At 35.9% G+C, this 19,905-nt stretch overlaps 1 protein-coding gene across 4 annotated transcripts in view; it reads right to left on the bottom strand.

The window, feature by feature from the left end:
* LOC143715071 (uncharacterized) overlaps positions 1-19,905 on the bottom strand; it is a 23,938-nt gene extending 4,033 nt beyond the window's left edge. Inside the window, exons 1-15 of one of the 4 annotated variants that reach the window (XM_077206684.1) lie at positions 19,831-19,905; positions 15,760-16,337; positions 13,609-13,723; positions 11,983-12,029; positions 11,776-11,892; positions 10,390-10,515; positions 10,107-10,274; positions 9,700-9,821; positions 7,779-8,124; positions 6,389-6,473; positions 5,703-5,719; positions 5,466-5,588; positions 4,633-4,758; positions 396-536; positions 147-277 (exon numbers count right to left, since the gene is read on the bottom strand). In XM_077206684.1, coding sequence (XP_077062799.1) covers positions 147-277; positions 396-536; positions 4,633-4,758; positions 5,466-5,588; positions 5,703-5,719; positions 6,389-6,473; positions 7,779-8,124; positions 9,700-9,821; positions 10,107-10,274; positions 10,390-10,515; positions 11,776-11,892; positions 11,983-12,029; positions 13,609-13,723; positions 15,760-16,296 — 2,201 coding nt within the window. In that variant the 5' untranslated portion in view covers positions 16,297-16,337; positions 19,831-19,905. Of the gene's footprint in view, positions 1-146; positions 278-395; positions 537-4,632; positions 4,759-5,465; positions 5,589-5,702; positions 5,720-6,388; positions 6,474-7,778; positions 8,125-9,699; positions 9,822-10,106; positions 10,275-10,389; positions 10,516-11,775; positions 11,893-11,982; positions 12,030-13,608; positions 13,724-15,759; positions 16,338-19,298; positions 19,320-19,830 lie in introns of those variants that run through there. The other 3 variants (XM_077206685.1, XM_077206682.1, XM_077206683.1) reach the window with 3 other exon arrangements.

The raw sequence follows: 19,905 nt of genomic DNA, 5'->3' as shown, positions 1-19,905 counted from the left end.
CTCAAATATTGAGGCCAACTGTACTATGCCTGTACTAGTCCATTCTACTCCAAATACAAGGATGAATATGTATTGTGTCATCAGCGATGGTTAATGAGAACATGATTTCAGAGTGACACTGGAATGACTGAGACATGTTCACCTACCAACGAACCAGAGAGTCTCCTTTCCTGCTCATGGCTATCTTCAGCACAGACCCCCAAAATTTGCAAGGCCGTCGACTGTACTGCGCAACCATTTGTTCAGCTGCCTTTGCACTGTCCAATTGCATGTAACACTGAGAAGGAACGAGAAAGGGACGGTTTAGGAAAAATGAATTTCAGTGTTTTAAAAAAAAAATAGTCTATGCTGATCATCATAGATGATCAGCAAAAAAAAATTGTGTGTATATGTACCGTTGCTTGACGCTTGGCTAGAGAGTAGGCAGTCAGTTTTCCAAAGGGCTTAACCAGTTTTAAAAGGGATTCCTTTGTGTATTTATGCTGAAATCTCTTGTTGGGAAGACCGCTGATGAAAATGGATCTCCCACTAGGGCTCTAAAAAGGATATGAGGGATTGAGAAACCACAACAATCATTTTAGTTTAATTGAGTGCTGCAGGGACGACATTTTCGTTGGCCAAAACCTGGAAACGTGATTTCCAGACTCAAAGTCAATGATTTTTTAAATGGGTTTTTGGTTGAATGCCTGGATTAAGGTCAGTGGTGAACACAAGCTCAAGACACTTTCACATTTTATTCTACGGCATTTACGGCCCTTGGAATTTTTAAATCTGTTAAGCGTCTTGAAAAACTTGCAAACTAAACGTCACGTTGAAGTCATGTGACCGTGGTGTAGTTTGTTTATAGCCAATGTTTAGCTTTCGACTTCTGCCAATTGTATTTACACTTCAAAATTCATAAATGTTGTGTTCATTTATAGAGATTATCATGATGGACAAAACGTGTAAGAATAATAAACTTTTGTTAGTCAAATAATTGTTAATTGGCAATAATCCAAAAGCCAACGGAAAAATCCTATTGGGTTTTTGTCGAGGACACAAGTGTGATGCAAAATTCTGGGTTGGCCTACAAAAAAAAACATCATCACTATAGCACTGTTTTGTACCCTGACTGTTTTTTTAGTCATTAATATAAGCAAAGGAACAGTTCACAGAATTAATCAAAACTTTGTCATTATTTACTCGCCCTCATGTCATTCCAAGTACTTTAAGTTCACAAAAAATACACGTGCATCAGATTTTAAGTGTAAAGCCATTAAATAAAAAACCAACAAACAAAATCATGATGGTTCTCTTTTGTCAGATGCAAATTAAAAAATGATGCTGATGTAAATTCAATAAATCTGCTGTTGTTTATATATTCTCTCCTCAGGAAGTTTACTTCCTTTCAGCAGCTGTGGACACAAACTTTATACTGTATACTCAGCACATACTTTAAATCAGCGCTGCATGTGGCAGATGAATATAGCACTGCCCAGAGTTTCCTACAGTCAACATAGAGTGCATTCAGAAAATATTCAGATATTATTCAAATAACCCTTCCTTTTTTGCATTTTGCAATGATGCAGTCTCAAGGGGCGGTCAAACTACACTTTTCGTTTCATTCCTACGCATACAAACGCTGGAGCCCGGAAACCCAAGCAAATGCGAAGAAGTTTCGCATTGCACATTGCATGCACGTAACATGCTGTGTAGTGTATTTCACATAAATAAATAAAAACTATAATTTTGACCACATTAGTTATTTTTGCGACTCCTGGTAAGTGTTTTGCTTCTCTTTTGTTTGACCTGCGGGCTGCAGCAAACAATTTCTGAGAAACGCTGTTCTGGGCTGCATCTATATACTGACTCTTCTTTTTTATATCTTTGTATTTATCATACAGTAATCATCCATTTTTGAGTTTTTCTTGTGAATGTGTTTAAACTGCAATCTTAAAGTCCCCCTGTAGTCAATAATCCCCCCCCCCCCCCCCCCCCTTAAAACTCATCATTGATAATATAAAATTACATATTTAAATGCCTTTTCCTTGAAAAAAATCTCCAACCCTTAAAATAGTTGAATGTAACTCTACACCCTAGTCTCATTTAGTATATGAATATATACCATGAATATTCATTTAGTTCTATGAATAAGCAAATCAGCCCCGCCTCCACTCACTCACACCAGCTCAGAGATAAACTCGTTGCCGATCACACGATGACCTGATTGGTTACAAGGTAGTTTGTGACGTCAGAAACACCAGCAATTTTAAAACCGTGTTTTTGAGAAACAGAAGTCTTTGGTTCACTGCAGTTTTAAAGGGATGGTTCACCCAAAAAATGAAAATAATGTCAGTATTTACTCTCCCTCATGTTGTTCCAACCCCGTAAGACCTAATGTTCCGAGATCATCTTTGGAACACAAATTAAGATATTTTTGATTAAATCTGAGAGCTGGATCACTCCTCCATAGGCTTCTAAGGGATTGAAACTTGTTCCCCGAAAAGTTATTAAAGACATCGTTAAAATAGTCCAAGTGACTACAGTGGCTCAATCTTAAGTTTATCAAGCGACGAGAATACTTTTTGTACGACAAAAAAACAAACAAAAAAACAACTTTATTTCAACTATTAATTTCCTTCTCTGTGGGCCTCGAGTCAGTTCACTAGTGTAATAGCGTAAGCTTCTGTTGTTGTACGTCACACGCATCACACACATGACCAGCGTCGGCCAATAAGTAGCTCTACGCCAGTGGTTTTCAAACCCTGGGTAAGAATTAAAAAATGGGTCGCAAGTGATTTAAAATAAATAAATAAATAAAATTTAAAAAATCTGTTTTCTAATCATATTAATAATAATAGCTTTGATTAGAAGTACACTAAAAAACCATTCAAATTCATGCAAAATAAATAATCCACATGTCACCTGACAAAAAATTAAGACGAAACAATGAAACAAACTGAATGCTTCTCCTGACATGCGTGTTGCACTCTCGTCCTGCGAACCGGATTGGGACTAGATTATGCAGAATAAGCAGGCCCACCCTTCTCATTAATATATATACACAAAACACGCACTCTTTCGCTCCATCCGCAACACACACACGTTCGCTCCATCGGCAGCAACACACAAACACTTGTCATTCCTTGCGGCTTCCGCAACACACTCTCGTTCGCTCCATTGGCAGCAACACACACATTTCAGATCAATATATTTGTTTTCCTTATATTTCTAGGTTCAAGTTGTAGGTTAAGTTTGACAAGAGTTTACAGTTTGACAAAAGCACAATGTTGTGTTTTAAAATAATAAAATAGTCTACCTAATATAAAAATCACACTGCTCTGTTTAAATAGCAGTAGTAGGCTACAATTCGTACTATTCAGCGTAAGCACCGCTCAACTGTGATGTTTCCATGCACATTTTTGCGCATGTGAAAAGGATGATTTTTTCCTGTTGATATTGCAACGTGAGTGAAGTTGCTACAAAGGCAAAGCCTGTAATAAAGAATAGTTTACCATCAAATACACAGCGATTCGCGAATGTTGAAACATTTTGATTCTAATGAGAGAGTTACATGAGCATAATCCCCCTTACTTTTACTTTCGCTTTAAATTATTTCGTTTTGGCTTGTTTATAGTTATTATTTTTTTAAATTCTTGTTCTGTTCTGAATATTACATTTAAAGAGTTTGTTGTGGACTATGTTTTGTCTATTTTTTAAGCATGCAGCAAACGATAGGCTATTAACTGGTTAAAATTCCTGTATGTAGGCCTATAGCTTGATCAAATTAGTTCAGAATCGACTTTGCGTTGCAATCGCGTCAAGGATCAGCAAGTGCACGTGCATCCTCAAAAGTGGTTAAAAAAAGTGCTGAGCTGATCTTTTTCTGCGCACAAGCCTATGGGCCTCGTCAAAAAAAAAGAAAAAAAAGGGTCCCTCTTGAAAAAGTTTGAAAACCACTGCTCTACGCAATCATACTATGTTAACTGACTCGAGGCCAACAGAGAAGGAAATGAATAAGTTGAAATAAAGTCGTTATTTTTGTTTGTTTTTGCGCACAAAAAATATTCTTGTCGCTTGATAAACTTAAGATTGAGCCACTGTAGTCACTTGGACTATTTTAACGATGTCTTTAATAACTTATCGGGGCTGGCCAGTTTCAATCCCTTAGAAGCCTATGGAGGAGTGATCCAGGTCTCAGATTTAATCAAAAATATCTTAATTCGTGTTCCGAAGATGAACGAAGGTCTTACGGGGTTGGAACAACATGAGGGTGAGTAAATACTGACAGAATTTTCATTTTTGGGGGAACTATCCCTTTAAGGAGAATATACTCAGCAATGGTGTTGACATGAATTTGCATATGGTTTGTCTTAAAGCACATTAAAAACACTGCATAGACATAAACAACAATAAAAGCTAGATTTTCAGCACCGGGGGACTTTAACATTCTTGTGTTCTATGGAGAAAATAAATCATATCATTTTTAGGGAGAGTATGAGGGAGGCTAAACAACAGAATGTTTTTCTCTTTTATTGTAGTGAACCTAAGTCTTAAAGGGAAGCAGTGACATTACCACTATATTGACTGAAACAATGTGATCACTAATAAACTGGATGTTTTTCTGTCTAGTATGTTTTCATTATACCATACCTCTATTGTTTTCATGGTACGGCACATGGAAATAGACAACGGTCTGCCACACATCCTTGCCTTGTGATCTTTGTAGAACTGCACCATTTCTTGGGCTTTTTCAACTGTTTCCAGTTCAATCATAGCCTACAAGAACACACCAACACACACAATGTCTAAAGGCAAAACTTGAAAATTGTGTGATAACTGATTAGTAAAACGGAAATCATTTGTGGTAGCATAGTAAATAGACACAATAACTATTGAGAGTACTGACTACAGCTGTTTTGCAAATAACAAGCCCTTGGCTTTCATTTTATTTCATGTTAGCATTTGCAATTAATTATTTTTTGTAGCTCATTTCCTAATGCAAACTTACCCTTTGTTTTTAACTTGTAATGTTAAAAAGTGCTTTATATGTAGAAAGTAACATTTTTTAAATAATTCATCAAGGTTAATAAACATTAGAAAGGGTAGAAAGGGTATTGTTTTTATAAGTTCATGAAAACTAAAGTAAAAATTTTCATTTTCAACCTGAAGTGTTATACAAGTAAGAAAATTCACACACAAACGTTAGGTTTAGTTATATTTTCACACACTAAGAACCGAGTACTGTGTACTACTATCTTATTAAAATAATGAAAAACAGTATTGTTCAACATATAATGGTTATTTATTTTACTGTGATAATATTATACTTTACTGTAAATACAAAATGTTTAGTAAAATGTTTCAACCATCCACTGAAAACATACAAATTTCTGGAAAACTTGTTTTGTTCTGTTCAAATAAAGATTGTATTTAAAGGAAAATTAATATTTGTACCCAACCAAACGCAAACACAAAACACTGACCTCTTGTTTGAACAGCGACAAAGTATGTTTCACCATACTGCCAAAGGGTGCAGACAGATTGCAAAGATCCTTCATCAAGTCAGGCGTCTTCTTTACGGGCCAAACCACCACTACTTTACCATCCTGTGAGCGTGTGCAGAAAAATACACATTGCTATTGCTCAAATTGTTGAACTGGAAAATATATACAGTACAACTAAACAACTAAAGTTAGTAAAATGATAGATGTGATGCTTACCTGTGACACAGAGGGATCTGGAATAAATGGGCACAAGTGTTACTGTCATATATTAAAAGCAGATTGTGGAAGAACTCTAAATATTAAAGAGATTAAAGAAAAATTTCCACGATCATTTAAATTAAAAGTCGACATGAAATGAAAAGTCACTATTTGCTAAATGCATGTTAGTGATCTCGTTGTGAACATCCATGCATAAGTTTCATTTTTTAAAATGTCCTAGTAATATCTAATCAAATGTTAAAACTTGATCTTCCGGTGAAATTACAGACTTCTCTCTGGTGACGTTTCCTGACTTTAGTCTGCATAAACCCAGCCAATGCGAGATTAGATCTTCCTCCATCCAAATAACAATCAATATATTAGTCCCCACTCCAAATCTTTTTTTTTTTCAATAATCCATCACACTCAGACGTTCATCACAATACAGAAGAAAAGATCTGTTGCTACTTTCATTACATTACGACTTTACTGTAAAAACTCTTGGTTGTAAAATGTCTGATTTTGTGATGTTGAGAATAGCACATTTAATTCTAAGGGTCAAAGAGAGGGTAGAAAATGGCCATTAAAACCTATTACTAAATAAATGATTGGAATTATTGGTTTTGGTGCAATAACATTTTAAGTTATGATTTGACACATTAGAAATTTAAATGGATATCAGGAGCTGTTTGATTTGTACTTACCTAAAGCTGAATCACCCCCTGCAGTGTTGTCCAGCTCATCCAATGTAACAAAATCCTCTATGTTCTCTGGAAATTCAGCATCATCCTGGAGAAATAAGACATACAAAAGCACACATAGTGCTTTTAGTCACACTGCATCAAAATTAATGTTCATGTTGTTCTTGTTTAAGCATATTTTGTTTTTTTCACGTTTACGAAAATCTTTCACACCACACATGCAATCGGATGCATGTATTTTGACACCCATGTTACAGGTCACGTCATTCACATCCCCTGTGTGAACAGCACCGTTCTCCATAGCAGAAGTGTAGCTGCAAGTAGAGTTTCATGACAAACCAATTTAGGCTACACATAAATAGCACAGCAAAAAATACAGTGAAAATGTACTTTTCCAACAATCACAATCTTTTGTGAATCAACAAAATACTGGAAATATTTGGGGGGAGGGGAATGTCAGGCTTGATGCAGGTACACAAACATCACTTTTCTATTCAGTAAATCTGACTGAATCCAGATAAATTGAAGTAAATGTATAGTAAGCGTCAGTGTGAAAGTTCTACACCAAAAAACATATGTGAAGAATTGTTGACACTTGTGAAGACAGTGAAACTCATTTACACATTACAGTATTCCTCAGGTGCACAGCATTTTTAATTTTCTTTATACTGACTATACTTTATACAGTCTTTATACTGACACATAGTGGCCTGTATCTAAGTTTCTTGACTGCTGCCGCTTAACGCCAAAGCTGTTTATTTTTTTATGATCCTTATTTATGGATTTTTTTTAAGCCAAGCAGCCAGATTAACTAACAGCTTGCTCCAGCGCCAACTCTCTTTTGGCGTTAAAAAACTACTGTCAGGATTTACTAAACAAAGTGAGAAATTACCGCTGAAAAGGCGTGAACAATATTTTTGCTGCTGAACTTATTGCATATGCATTTATAGGAGTTTCCCTTTCAGACACAACATTTATGGGAGGAGAGTTTTTAAATGAATCATGCAAGGTGATTTACTAAGGTTTGGGCTTGTCAATTTATTGGTATTTTCGCCATTATTTACCGCCCAAAAAAAGCATGTCTTAAACCAAATGCTAATTCGCACTGTTCTTGGTGGATTGTGTTGGTCATTATAAAAAATAATCAGTAGATCATGTGAAGAACACCCACCTCACGCTAATTTGCCCTGTTTACATTACAATACATTAAAACTAATAGTGTGAAATATTAATACATTTTTTCGATCGGAATACATTTTAAATCAAAGAGCAAAGCTGAATTTTCAGCATCATTACTGAGATCATCATTGGGGAACAGTGCTTATCCTTACTTCTAGCTATTTTAATAGCATATTTTAACATACAAATTTCATGTGGTACAGTGCAAACTAACCCGTTCGTCTTGATTCTGCTCTGAATCTCTCTCTCTGTTCTCCTCGTCAGCAGTAGTAGCCCCCTCCTTTTCCAACCTTTCCTCCTCTCCCTTTTTTTCTTCCTCCTCTGTATTAACCGCAGAGTTATCTGTCCGCTCACCAAGCATCCCAGATTCATCCTCCAACTGAACTCCCTCCTCATTATCGGGCACCTTGTCTTCACTTTCCATTAACTGGTTTTCTTTCTCTGTGGCTTCCTGGAAAGAGCTGTCGCCTTTGTCCTTGTTGCTAGACGTGGACTCGTCTCGTTGCCTGCTGTATTTGCTTGAGTCTAATTTTCTGGATGGAGGCTCAGTACTGTTTTCTCTGAGAAAAAAAAAAAGTTTTCAATTAAGGACATTTTTAAAATAAGCTCTACTGACAGCCTCTGTTATTATCACAGCTCTCGGAGGCATGATTAACTTATTTTCCTTAATTTCCCACAACATACATCACCTGAAATAAATCTACTAGGGTCGCCACATTTTGTTTCATGTGAGACTCATTTACAGGTTTAGGTATGAATATGAATCATGCATGAATGCATTTTTTTTGTGTTAATTCTTGTTTACAGTAAGGTACTTGCAATGAGTCACTGCAACGCTTTTAAAACTGTATTTTAACATTTAATTATGTGCCCACAGGACCTAAACATTAAACAGTCAAATATTTGCACGTTTATGAATGCATATTCTGAAAAACCTTTTGTTCCAAAGGTTTATGCTTAGGTGCTTACACTATCTTTACAAAATATATTTTTTATTTTAAGATTTGGTGAGTGATAACTAGGATGCTATAAATAAAATTTATAAATGAAAAACAACCATGAAATGTATTCCCCCCCCCCCCCCCCCCTTTAATTAGGGATTTCATTATTTAACTGAATGAGAGAATTATATTAAGAATTGTATTCATTTCTTTTTTTTAAACTGGTCAAATTTGAAAAGTATTTTGTTTCTGAAATAACTTCGGACAGGATGTTAATTTTGAAATGTCATAGTTTTTAATGCACCTACAATTAGACATTTTTTGACATTTGATCAAAAAAAGAGCAATACTTGAGGAAAAGTTTGTGGTTATAAATGCGTTAGATTTAAAGTAATGTGTCTACTAAACAACTATGTATCACGATTTTAGTGTTGGTCAAAGAGCTCATTTTTATTTTAAATGAAAATATGTGAAGAGTTGCTATGTAGGAAGTAATGGACTTTAATCAGAGTAAAAGCTATATGTTTGTTTGTTTATAGTTAAACGCCATGCCAGCTACCCTGTCTATGTTCATGACGTGAAAAAAAAAAGCGATATGTAATTTGATGTGGATGAAAATGAGGCTGTGAAGGACAGACAGAGGTGCCGTTATGGGGGTGCAGAGTACCCTAAACATTAGGGCCCATCAGGATGCTCACGAGTTTGCAATTAGTTATTTTGGTATTTATTTGTATCTTATATTCACAAACACATTTAACTAGTGTAGTATAAAAAATAAAATAAAAAATAAATAATAATAATATTGAAAAAAAAAAAAAATTATTGAAAGTAATAAATAAATGTGAACTCACTCTCTCTCTCTCTCCGGTCACTTCAAAATATAGCACGCTTGATGTTAATGACTCAAATAAAAACATAATGGATGGAGAGAGACACTTGTCAATTTAAAAAAAGCCAAAAGGTAACAACGAAGACCATATCCTTTTTTGCTCTCCTGGCCATTAGATTAGTCTAGATACGGTTTAAATTGCTGCTGTGCATAGATAAGGTTTTCCGTATGTGCCTTTAAAAGCTTGTTGTGGTGATCAATCACTTTGATATATTTGATATTTCTTTATTTTTCCTTTCTGGAATGTAATGTCTTCTTGAAATTAGGAAGGAAAATTGTGGCTCGGGATAGCAGAAGTCTCTTACCGCAGGCTGGTGATGTGGGACATGGCTACTTTGACACTTTTGCCTTGAATCCTCAGTGGGTTACTGTAGTAATACTTCACCATGATGTCGGCATCACGCCAGTCAACCATCTCTATCAAAGCCTGAACACACAGACACACAACAACAAAAAAGAACAACCGTGATGAATTTGTATAAGGGCTGACAAAATCAGCACACAAAATCAATCAAACATTTTTAACACTTATTAAAATTATTTGACTAAATATGAGACTATAATTATCTGTGAAGGGTCAATATATATGCAAATATATATCTCACAGCCCTAGTTTGTACTTTAAAAGAGATCTCAACATTCATAGCAGGTCAGTCTCTTAAGTTTCAATACATCAGCTGACATCATCACAAGTTCTGGATGGTAACCTTACCTTACAGTCTGTGAACTTTGACTGCCACACGTCACCAAACATGCCAGCAAGCTCTAGCACTTCTTCCTCAATGCCCTCGCCAGGCGGCAAACGCGAAAAACAAACCACAGAAGGTGCATTCGAACGTTTTGTTCGTTTTTGTGAAGGCTCATCAAACTTGGGTGGTGACTGCAAATCAGAAATACCCCAAAAAATATGTATAGGAAATCCATGATAAATGGATAGACTTTTAAACATTGTGAGACTAAGCGTATAGGATGTGATTTGTGGGCTTCCTACTCACATGAATGCCTTCTACTGTTGGTGATAAGTAGAGGATGACTCGGTTGTCCTTGATGAAGGCTGGTTTCAGCTTGAAGTGACTGACCATATTCTGAGCTTCCTTGTGAGAACTAAACTCCAAAAAACCCTGTTAACCAGCAAACAATATTATTGCAGGGTTTTTAAGACCTGTATTCACATGTGAGTATGAGTGACTGATTTCTGGAACACAACATGCAGATTTGGAGCAACAATTTTGATAAACTAACCTTTAAAAAGGTTTGAAACCCTACACTAAATTTTAACAGAGTTATGGGTGTTAAACATTATAGAGGACGATGTTACCACATGTTAGTTTTAACTGTAGGAGAAAACATTTTCTTGTACTGTAGTAAATCGATGGCAATGAATTTGCTTTGTGATTCATCAACACAGAGTTACAATCAACATGTTATGGCCCTATAACTGATGAAACGGCTTATGAAAATTCAGCAAAATATGCCTGAAGATGCAAAAGATGCAACAGCGTGTTCATATATATTTTGATGCAGAGTACAAATGCAAACGGCTGTGCATTTATTTGTGCATTACCATATAGCATTCACGGGATATGTACATATGCATTTGTGTAATTTACGATCAACTTACAAAACCATGTATAATATATATGTATATTATGTTGCATGTAATAGTAAATTGTAGCGTGCATTTGTGGGAAGCTTTGATGCTTTTAACTCAATGAGAGCAAAATGAAACTGTCTGAATACGAAGCCATATTTCTAACTCCCCTCTTCCCACTCCACTCGCAGCTAACCACTATTGTAGCATTTCTCAAAACTGTGGTGAGAACTGACTAGTGCTTTAAAAAAAAAAAAAAATTGTTTAAAAAAATAAGGATTATAGAAAGAGTTAACAGAGTTCAAGCTGTTCACACAAAGTACAATAATATATAAAGAAGATAAAATAATGTTGTTTATTCTAAACGCATGCTGCAGTTTTCTCGTCTGTCGCTTTAAATGCTCAAGCTCTTTAAAGCAGGATGGATTCTGATTGGCTGTCAATGTTTTTATTGGTCATCAACTGGAAAAAATGGCTCTGAAAGTGATTCCAACGGTATCGTTTCTCTGTGCTGTTATTATTATAGTTGTGGTGTGGATGATTTTTAGACCTTTATTGTTATAGTAATCCTTGGTGTGAACAGGCCTTCATAATAATATTACAGGACACAGTAAACATGTCTACTGCTTAATCACAATACAATAAAGCAATAGTGAGGCAAACAATGTTGCTTGCAAGTTGTCATGGAGTCTTCGACACCAGTTTATTAAGTTCGACACCAAGTTATATGAAATTACTAAATGGTTAATCATTGTGTATGAATCTAAATGTCTTTGTGGTGTGTTATTACCTTTGCTGGGAACACTAGGTGCTTCACAATTGTGCCGAATGGTTTGCCAAGCACTAAAAGCTCCTCCACTGTCACAGCGCCCATAGAAAACTTGGCAACGACCACCCTTGTATTGGGCTGAGGATAATATAGCCACAAGACAAATATTGATTTGACTGCACAAATAATGGAAATTAAAATAAAACAGTACCACATCAATAAATTTACCTTAGGAGGGTATAGACGGTCTGATGTGGTGGTCATGAACTGATCCCCTTGAAGAGAAAAATCAATTTGCTATCAATAATTTGCTATAATAAATATTATACAGTACCTTTGTAACTATTAAAGTGAATAACATGTCTTTCATTAAAATTTAAAGACCCCATGAAATGGCTTGATCAGCCGGTTTTCTTTTATGTGAACTGAAACAGGAAGTTGGGGAGCAAGATACTGAAGGACTTGGCATTTTTAAATAAGCCAATAGGTTTTAGCTTATGTCACAATCATGAGAGCATTTTCACAGATGTAAAGTAAAAGCCACAAAACCCTTTTCTGGGGTCTTTAATTCTCTTTAATATTTTCCACTTTAAGTGATGAAACTAGTGCTGTCAATCGATAAAATTATTTTTTTACCTAGATTAAATCACACATTTTTTCTGTGATTAATCGTACTTAAAAACACTAACGTTTTTATGCTTTTAAAACATTTTTTTTTTACATTTATTAGGCTTCAAAAATATAACAACTTTTAATTTAAGTGAACTTAAAACAATCCTCACATAAACCCATAATAAATGTCATACATTATTTACCTGTGGCCATACCTGTGTAACAGGTAGGAAATATACAGAAATTGAATAAAGTTATCAAACAGTCTTCACGGCATAAATTATAAATTAAATAAAGATTTATCCTTATTAAAGCTACAAAGGTTATTCAGTCAAGAGCAGTGAGTCATTTTCCCTGTTACCTTTGTTCTTTGATTAACATTAATGACAGACAGCATTATTTGCTACTGTGACTTTAAGATCTGCCGCTGCTGCACATTACATGGATCACACACGCGTCCCATTTTCTCAAAACTCTTCAGGTTCATTTAAGACTTTATTTAACTTATTAAAGGCTGCTCTTATGAGAGTACTCGACAAAATTGGCATTTTAGCATAACTGTGTTATTGTTGTTCAAGCGCGAAAGAGGACTCGATACTGGCGCACGTCTTTCTGTGCAGACGTGTGTGTGTTAGAGATGCGCGGTTGGCGGTTATAGCTGCGGACTCCACGGATAAACCGCGGATCGGGCGGATGATGTGACCAAAACATTTATTTTAATTAAATTCCGGCGGGTGGCGGGCGGTTTCTAGTCTCGCGGCTGTCATCAGCAGCGCCTTGTATCGCCCAATCAGCGGATGGCGGGCAGGTGCGGTTTTGAAAATTGGTCAAAAACGTTGGCGTTGGTGCGGATGGATGGCGGACGGATGAGTTTTGTGATGCGGTTGCGGATGAAATAATAGCCCATCCGCGCATCTCTAGTGTGTGTGTGTAAGGAGATTCACAGGCAGCGCGTTCTCTTTTGTCTTGTCGCTTGAATGGTTTAAAAGCATTTCCATGAATAAGAGCGGGATCATATAATGTAACGGTATCCAAAGGATGACAGAAAAATGGATGCTGCGTTAAATATCTTTTACGCTTCAAACTGGAAAAAATGTATCGCATCTGCTAACGTGTTAACATTGACAGCACTAGATGTAACAATTACTAATTCATTTTAAACATGACAATGATTTACACACAAAAAACATTATTTTTCTTTGTGGAAGCAACATTATCAAATATAGATACAACATTCCTTACACATGACAGGGTCGGTGCTGAAGGGTCTCTTAGAAGGAAATGAGCGGGAACTTCGCGGAGAGGACTGCGATTCATGTGATTTGTGGCGGAATCCTAATAGATGTTCATTCCATGTCTGAAAGTAAAAAAAAAAAACAGAGCACTTGAAATGATTACGATATGAGGGATTATGATCATTTCAAAACAGTTTTAAAACACATTGTTGTCAAAAATCAAATCAAATACAAGCCTATATTATTATGCAACTACTACTTCTTTGCAAGAGGTGAACAGAATGACCAAAATTGTACATAATGGTAAGAGTATATTTATCCATCTGGTAATGCCCATTTTGGATATTTCAGTAAATCAACTACTTTAGTATAATAAGATTGATCTCATTTGATTATTTTCTCTTCTTATTTGAGCTTGTTGGATGCAAACTCAAAGGTGGAGCTAAAAAATAAAACTTTCTCAAAAATCTGAATAGATGCCACATCTGAAGCCTTAAAACAGCAATAAACTATAAATCTTAGGGGTGTGAATCGGCAGAGGCCCCCAATACAATATTATTGCGATTTCAAACATTTTGCAATATGCTTGTGATAACATATTATGATATATTGAAATGTAGAACTTTTACCCATATTGGGAATGAGAGTACTTCTGGATTAAAATGCATCATCCTCAAATGTTTTCTTTTGTATATAGTTAATAAAAAAAATTTTTTAAACGGATCGTATCTGGTACCCAAACTACAGGCAGAGTAATAAATATATAACTATAGCTTACTGAATTTACAAAAAAGCTGTAATATTTGGTTGGCTGACATTGCCTTGCAACATATTTTATTGTTACTACAATTGATGACTTTTATGTCCCTTTTTTTCTTTCTCTTATAATTTTGGATGTAATATCTGTTTCACAAAATATGTTTTTTTATTTATTTTTGGCCAATATACCCAATTGTTGAATGCCTTGACTAAGATTCCAGGTACCATCCAATTGTAAGGAAATGTTATAATTACTGTAATAAAAAGTTAAATTAAAAATAAATTTAAAAAAATAAATGTACAACTTTTCAACTGCACATGTCTGTCTGTTCATTTCACACCTTCATATCTATCTCCTTTTCCTGTCAATATTTTCCTTCCTCGTAATTTAGACATTTTCTAATAAAAATTACAGTTGAAAAATGATTTCACACTCAATTCAATGTATCAGTTTTTACAATAAACATAGTTTTAAGCAGTTTTACAAAGAACAACCTTACTAACACCCTAATGAACAAGTTGAAGTTGACAGTATTCAGTTATGAAATGTAATTATGTGCTGAATCATATTTATATTGTTGCTGTAATTGAAAATACATAAATTTGCGATTAACATCATATAACTTGGTCACTAGATGGCATTATAGATTATTTTTCACTTCTATACTCGCAATCACGAACAGAAATTCACTCCCTGAAAATATCGATACAATATCCCAATGCAAAATAGTATGGAGTGTAGTATGAAAATCTTTATGGATTTTTTTCCGCACCACTAATAATTCTATGAGGGCACAGTAAATAAACTCCACTTTATGCTGTGCCTTAATTGCTTCATTCTTGTCTTGTCTTGTCTGGGACACTTTAGATATTTTCACATTCCTCCACTTCCAAATATATTAATGTCAGATCATTTTTATTCAATATATAATAAGCAACAGTAGCAGCAGTGTTATGAAGCTGTGAGAAGCGTCCGCTGAGCAGTGATTGTAAAGTCAGGGGATTTCAATCAAACAACAGACGGCTGTGACAGACAAAAGATATCAAACTATTATAGAGTCGTGAAATACATGTCTCTTGTAAGCTTCTTGCCTCTGGGAAAGGGTTGACTGTTCTTGGAAAAGATATCAAACTGGCAGGACTCCACGATTAAACAGAAAGGTGTGACGAGTAAGATCTAATTGTGGGAAACACACAATAATATACGCGAGTATAATATACTTGTGAATCTTACAAAAAAATGGGCTAAATTCCTTATGGAGGGCAGTGTATAGAGTGATTTTACACTAAAAACAACCAGAATAGATTAGAAAATAATGTTTTTTTTTATTTTGCTTCATAGTGGCACTCTCATATGTTTATGAGCAAAACACTATAATCACTTTTTTTTGCTACTTACCTTTATGGAATTCAGCTTACAATTGCAAAGAGAGCAGTTGTGTGGGAAAACCGTTGGGGTGTCGCCGAACTCTGTCTCGGCAGTCACGTGATCCCCACTTTGACTTTCTCGGGAAGACTTCCTGTATCTTCCTGTATCGTCCTTTCTTCCTCCTGTGTACCTCTCGACCTTCCTATGACCCTCCCCTTTGCCGTGATGCTCATGCTCATGGCTCCCGTGGCTCCCAGAGCGCCTCGCTGAGCTGGAAGACAAGGGGCTTTTGCGTCGGTCACTGCTGCATCTCTCGGGTGTATTCAGCTTGTCCTGAGACTTGCCTCTGTGGTCAGTGTCTGTTGTGGATGATGTTTTATGGGCTCTTTTCGCTTTGAGCTGCATAATCAGAAAAGGGAGGGTCTCAACGCTGATTTCACTCTCTGGAATCTGAGCAAGTGCATCCACATCTTCTGATGACAGGCCGAGAGCCGCGTACAGGCTCGACGAGCCCACAGTCTCGGCTCCGCTTGTTTTTTCACTGGCACCACCATCTAACACATCCATCGTCAAGCCTTTACAGACAGCAGAGGGAGTCAAGCAGTCATCTGAGATTTCACAGTCAGAAATAAAAAGGGAAATCAATGAAGTTAGATTATGGATGTAGTAATAACATGTTTTCAAAAACTGAGCAGATGAAATGACTAAAATGGAACCAGAGATTTTTTTTATCTGTTTTTTTGACACAATAATAGCTAACAAATCATTATACTTTAACCATACATGACATGGCTGATATTATTATACAACATGGCGAAAATAACTTGCAGCAGATTTTAAACAAAAAATTTACAATTAAGAAACCTGAAGGCGAGTGTGGACAATATTACTTTTCTATTGGTACAATTAGGCTGATACGTTTTACAGCCTAAACCTGGTATTATAACCATACTGACCTTGACATGCAATCAAGAGGGTCCCCATGAGAAAAAGTGCACTAAATTTTATTCAATCTGCACCTGAAGTGTACTCAAAATCTTGAGCGTATAACTTTTTTAAAAATTACTTTATTTTTATTGTTTTATTTTAAAGCACATTTTAAATAATTGTTTTAATAATCTGTTTTGCTTTAAAGTAGTACTTTTGATCTGTTGACTAAAGCACATGTAAAGTACTTTCAAATACATTTGAATGTACTAAATTGCAACTCAATAATTACACATGTGTACTTACAAATATATTTAAAAACATGGCATTCAAGTTTAAATAAAAATAACGTTGAAGTATACTTTAGTTTACCATAAATGCTTGTCAGTACACTTATAGTAACCTTGAATAATTACATATAAAGATGTACTTGAGTGGGTCCCAAAAAACAATCTAAAGTTTAGCTAACTGCATGTAATATAAATTTAAACTATAATACATTTTCTTTTAATTACAATTAACATGCAGTTAAGTGTCAGAAAATGTGACAATCAGTTCGCACTTAAATACATATACAGGTCCTTCTCAAAAAATTAGCATATTGTGATAAAATTCATTATTTTCCATAATGTAATGATAAAAATTAAACTTTCATATATTTTAGATTCATTGCACACCAACTGAAATATTCCAGTTTTTTTTATTGTTTTAATACTGATGATTTTGGCATACAGCTCATGAAAACCCAAAATTCCTATCTCAAAAAATTAGCATATCATGAAAAGGGTCTCTAAACCAGCTATTAACCTAATCATCTGAATCAACTAATTAACTCTAAACACCTGCAAAAGATTCCTGAGGCTTTTAAAAACTCCCAGCCTGTTTCATTACTCAAAACCGCAATCATGGGTAAGACTGCCGACCTGACTGCTGTCCAGAAGGCCATCATTGACACCCTCAAGCAAGAGGGTAAGACACAGAAAGAAATTTCTGAACAAATAGGCTGTTCCCAGAGTGCTGTATCAAGGCACCTCAGTGGGAAGTCTGTGGGAAGGAAAAAGTGTGGCAAAAAAACGCTGCACAACGAGAAGAGGTGACCGGACCCTGAGGAAGATTGTGGAGAAGGACCGATTCCAGACCTTGGGGGACCTGCGGAAGCAGTGGACTGAGTCTGGAGTAGAAACATCCAGAGCCACCGTGCACAGCCGTGTGCAGGAAATGGGCTACAGGTGCCGCATTCCCCAGGTCAAGCCACTTTTGAACCAGAAACAGCGGCAGAAGCGCCTGACCTGGGCTACAGAGAAGCAGCACTGGACTGTTGCTCAGTGGTCCAAAGTACTTTTTTCGGGATGAAAGCAAATTTTGCATGTCATTCGGAAATCAAGGTGCCAGAGTCTGGAGGAAGACTGGGGAGAAGGAAATGCCAAAATGCCTGAAGTCCAGTGTCAAGTACCCACAGTCAGTGATGGTCTGGGGTGCCATGTCAGCTGCTGGTGTTGGTCCACTGTGTTTTATCAAGGGCAGGGTCAATGCAGCTAGCTATCAGGAGATTTTGGAGCACTTCATGCTTCCATCTGCTGAAAAGCTTTATGGAGATGAAGATTTCATTTTTCAGCACGACCTGGCACCTGCTCACAGTGCCAAAACCACTGGTAAATGGTTTACTGACCATGGTATTACTGTGCTCAATTGGCCTGCCAACTCTCCTGACCTGAACCCCATAGAGAATCTGTGGGATATTGTGAAGAGAAAGTTGAGAGACGCAAGACCCAACACTCTGGATGAGCTTAAGGCCGCTATCGAAGCATCCTGGGCCTCCATAACACCTCAGCAGTGCCACAGGCTGATTGCCTCCATGCCACGCCGCATTGAAGCAGTCATTTCTGCAAAAGGATTCCCGACCAAGTATTGAGTGCATAACTGAACATAATTATTTGAAGGTTGACTTTTTTTTTGTATTAAAAACACTTATTTTATTGGTCGGATGAAATATGCTAATTTTTTGAGATAGGAATTTTGGGTTTTCATGAGCTGTATGCCAAAATCATCATTATTAAAACAATAAAAGACCTGAAATATTTCAGTTGGTGTGCAATGAATCTAAAATATATGAAAGTTTAATTTTTACATTATGGAAAATAATGAACTTTATCACAATATGCTAATTTTTTGAGAAGGACCTGTATTTTTAAGTATGTCTAATGTATGAGGTCAGTCTTCCGCCAAAACTAAACTCGTGCCTTATCCGGAAGCCAGGGATTATAGTTTAAATAGTTATAATTATGAATATTTTTCTTACAAAAATTACACCGCTTTGCTTCAGAAGGCCTTTGTTAACCCACAGTCTTATGGATTACTTTTATGATTGAATGGATGCACTTTTTTGAGGCTTCAAAAAAAAGTACCATTGACTCCCATTATAAAGCCTAGAACAGCCAGAATATATATTTTTACTATAACTCCGATTGTGTTTGCCTGAAAAAAGAAAGTCATAGGTTATACATCTAGGATGGCCTGATGGTAAGTAAATTATGAGATATTTTCATTTTTTAATAGAAACTAAGCCTTTAAATTATAGCACTGTACACATATACTAACATACAATATTTACACATTCACAAAAATATTTGAAATAAAATTACCTTCTATTATAAACGATTCACATGGCTGATGGTGGTTAAGAAACTGACACAACATCGGGACAATGCTTATGTTAACTACTAGACAACGGTTATTAGTCAATGTAGATAATATCACTGTTTGATTTAACAGTTTTAGCTGACTCAACATATCTTATGTCTTATGTTTCGATAGTTTTTACATGACTAAATAATCAAAACATGACCGTACCCACCCTCCTTCTGACAACAGTTAGCCCCATAGCTAACCCATAGCTAAACATGAAGTTTGCCAAAAGCTTCTTCACAAAAACTAAAAGAGCATCTTCACAATATGCTAACATTTGTCAGGTGTTCTCTTTAAGATTTAAACACGAGCATTAAAGGTGTCGCACGCTGATAAAGAACTAATTACCGGTGGTAACTTCGGGAAATGGCTTGGTTAACTTTGGCACTGTTGTTTTTTTCAACACCTATAACTAATAAACCGACCATAACAGGACATTCTTGAATTGCTCTAACACGAGAAAATAAAACAAATAGTCTTAATAATTACCAAAATGTCCGTCAAGGAGCACTCCTTGTTCAATTTGTAAATACTGATAGGATCCCTGGATTTCTTCTTCTGAAA

This window comes from Siphateles boraxobius, unplaced genomic scaffold, assembly GCF_051911475.1.
Source record: "Siphateles boraxobius isolate OS27281-9 unplaced genomic scaffold, OSU_SipBor_1 56, whole genome shotgun sequence".
NCBI lineage: Eukaryota > Metazoa > Chordata > Actinopteri > Cypriniformes > Leuciscidae > Siphateles > Siphateles boraxobius.
Note: the sequence above shows the minus strand (reverse complement) of the source record. Positions and strands in the feature narration are given on the sequence as shown.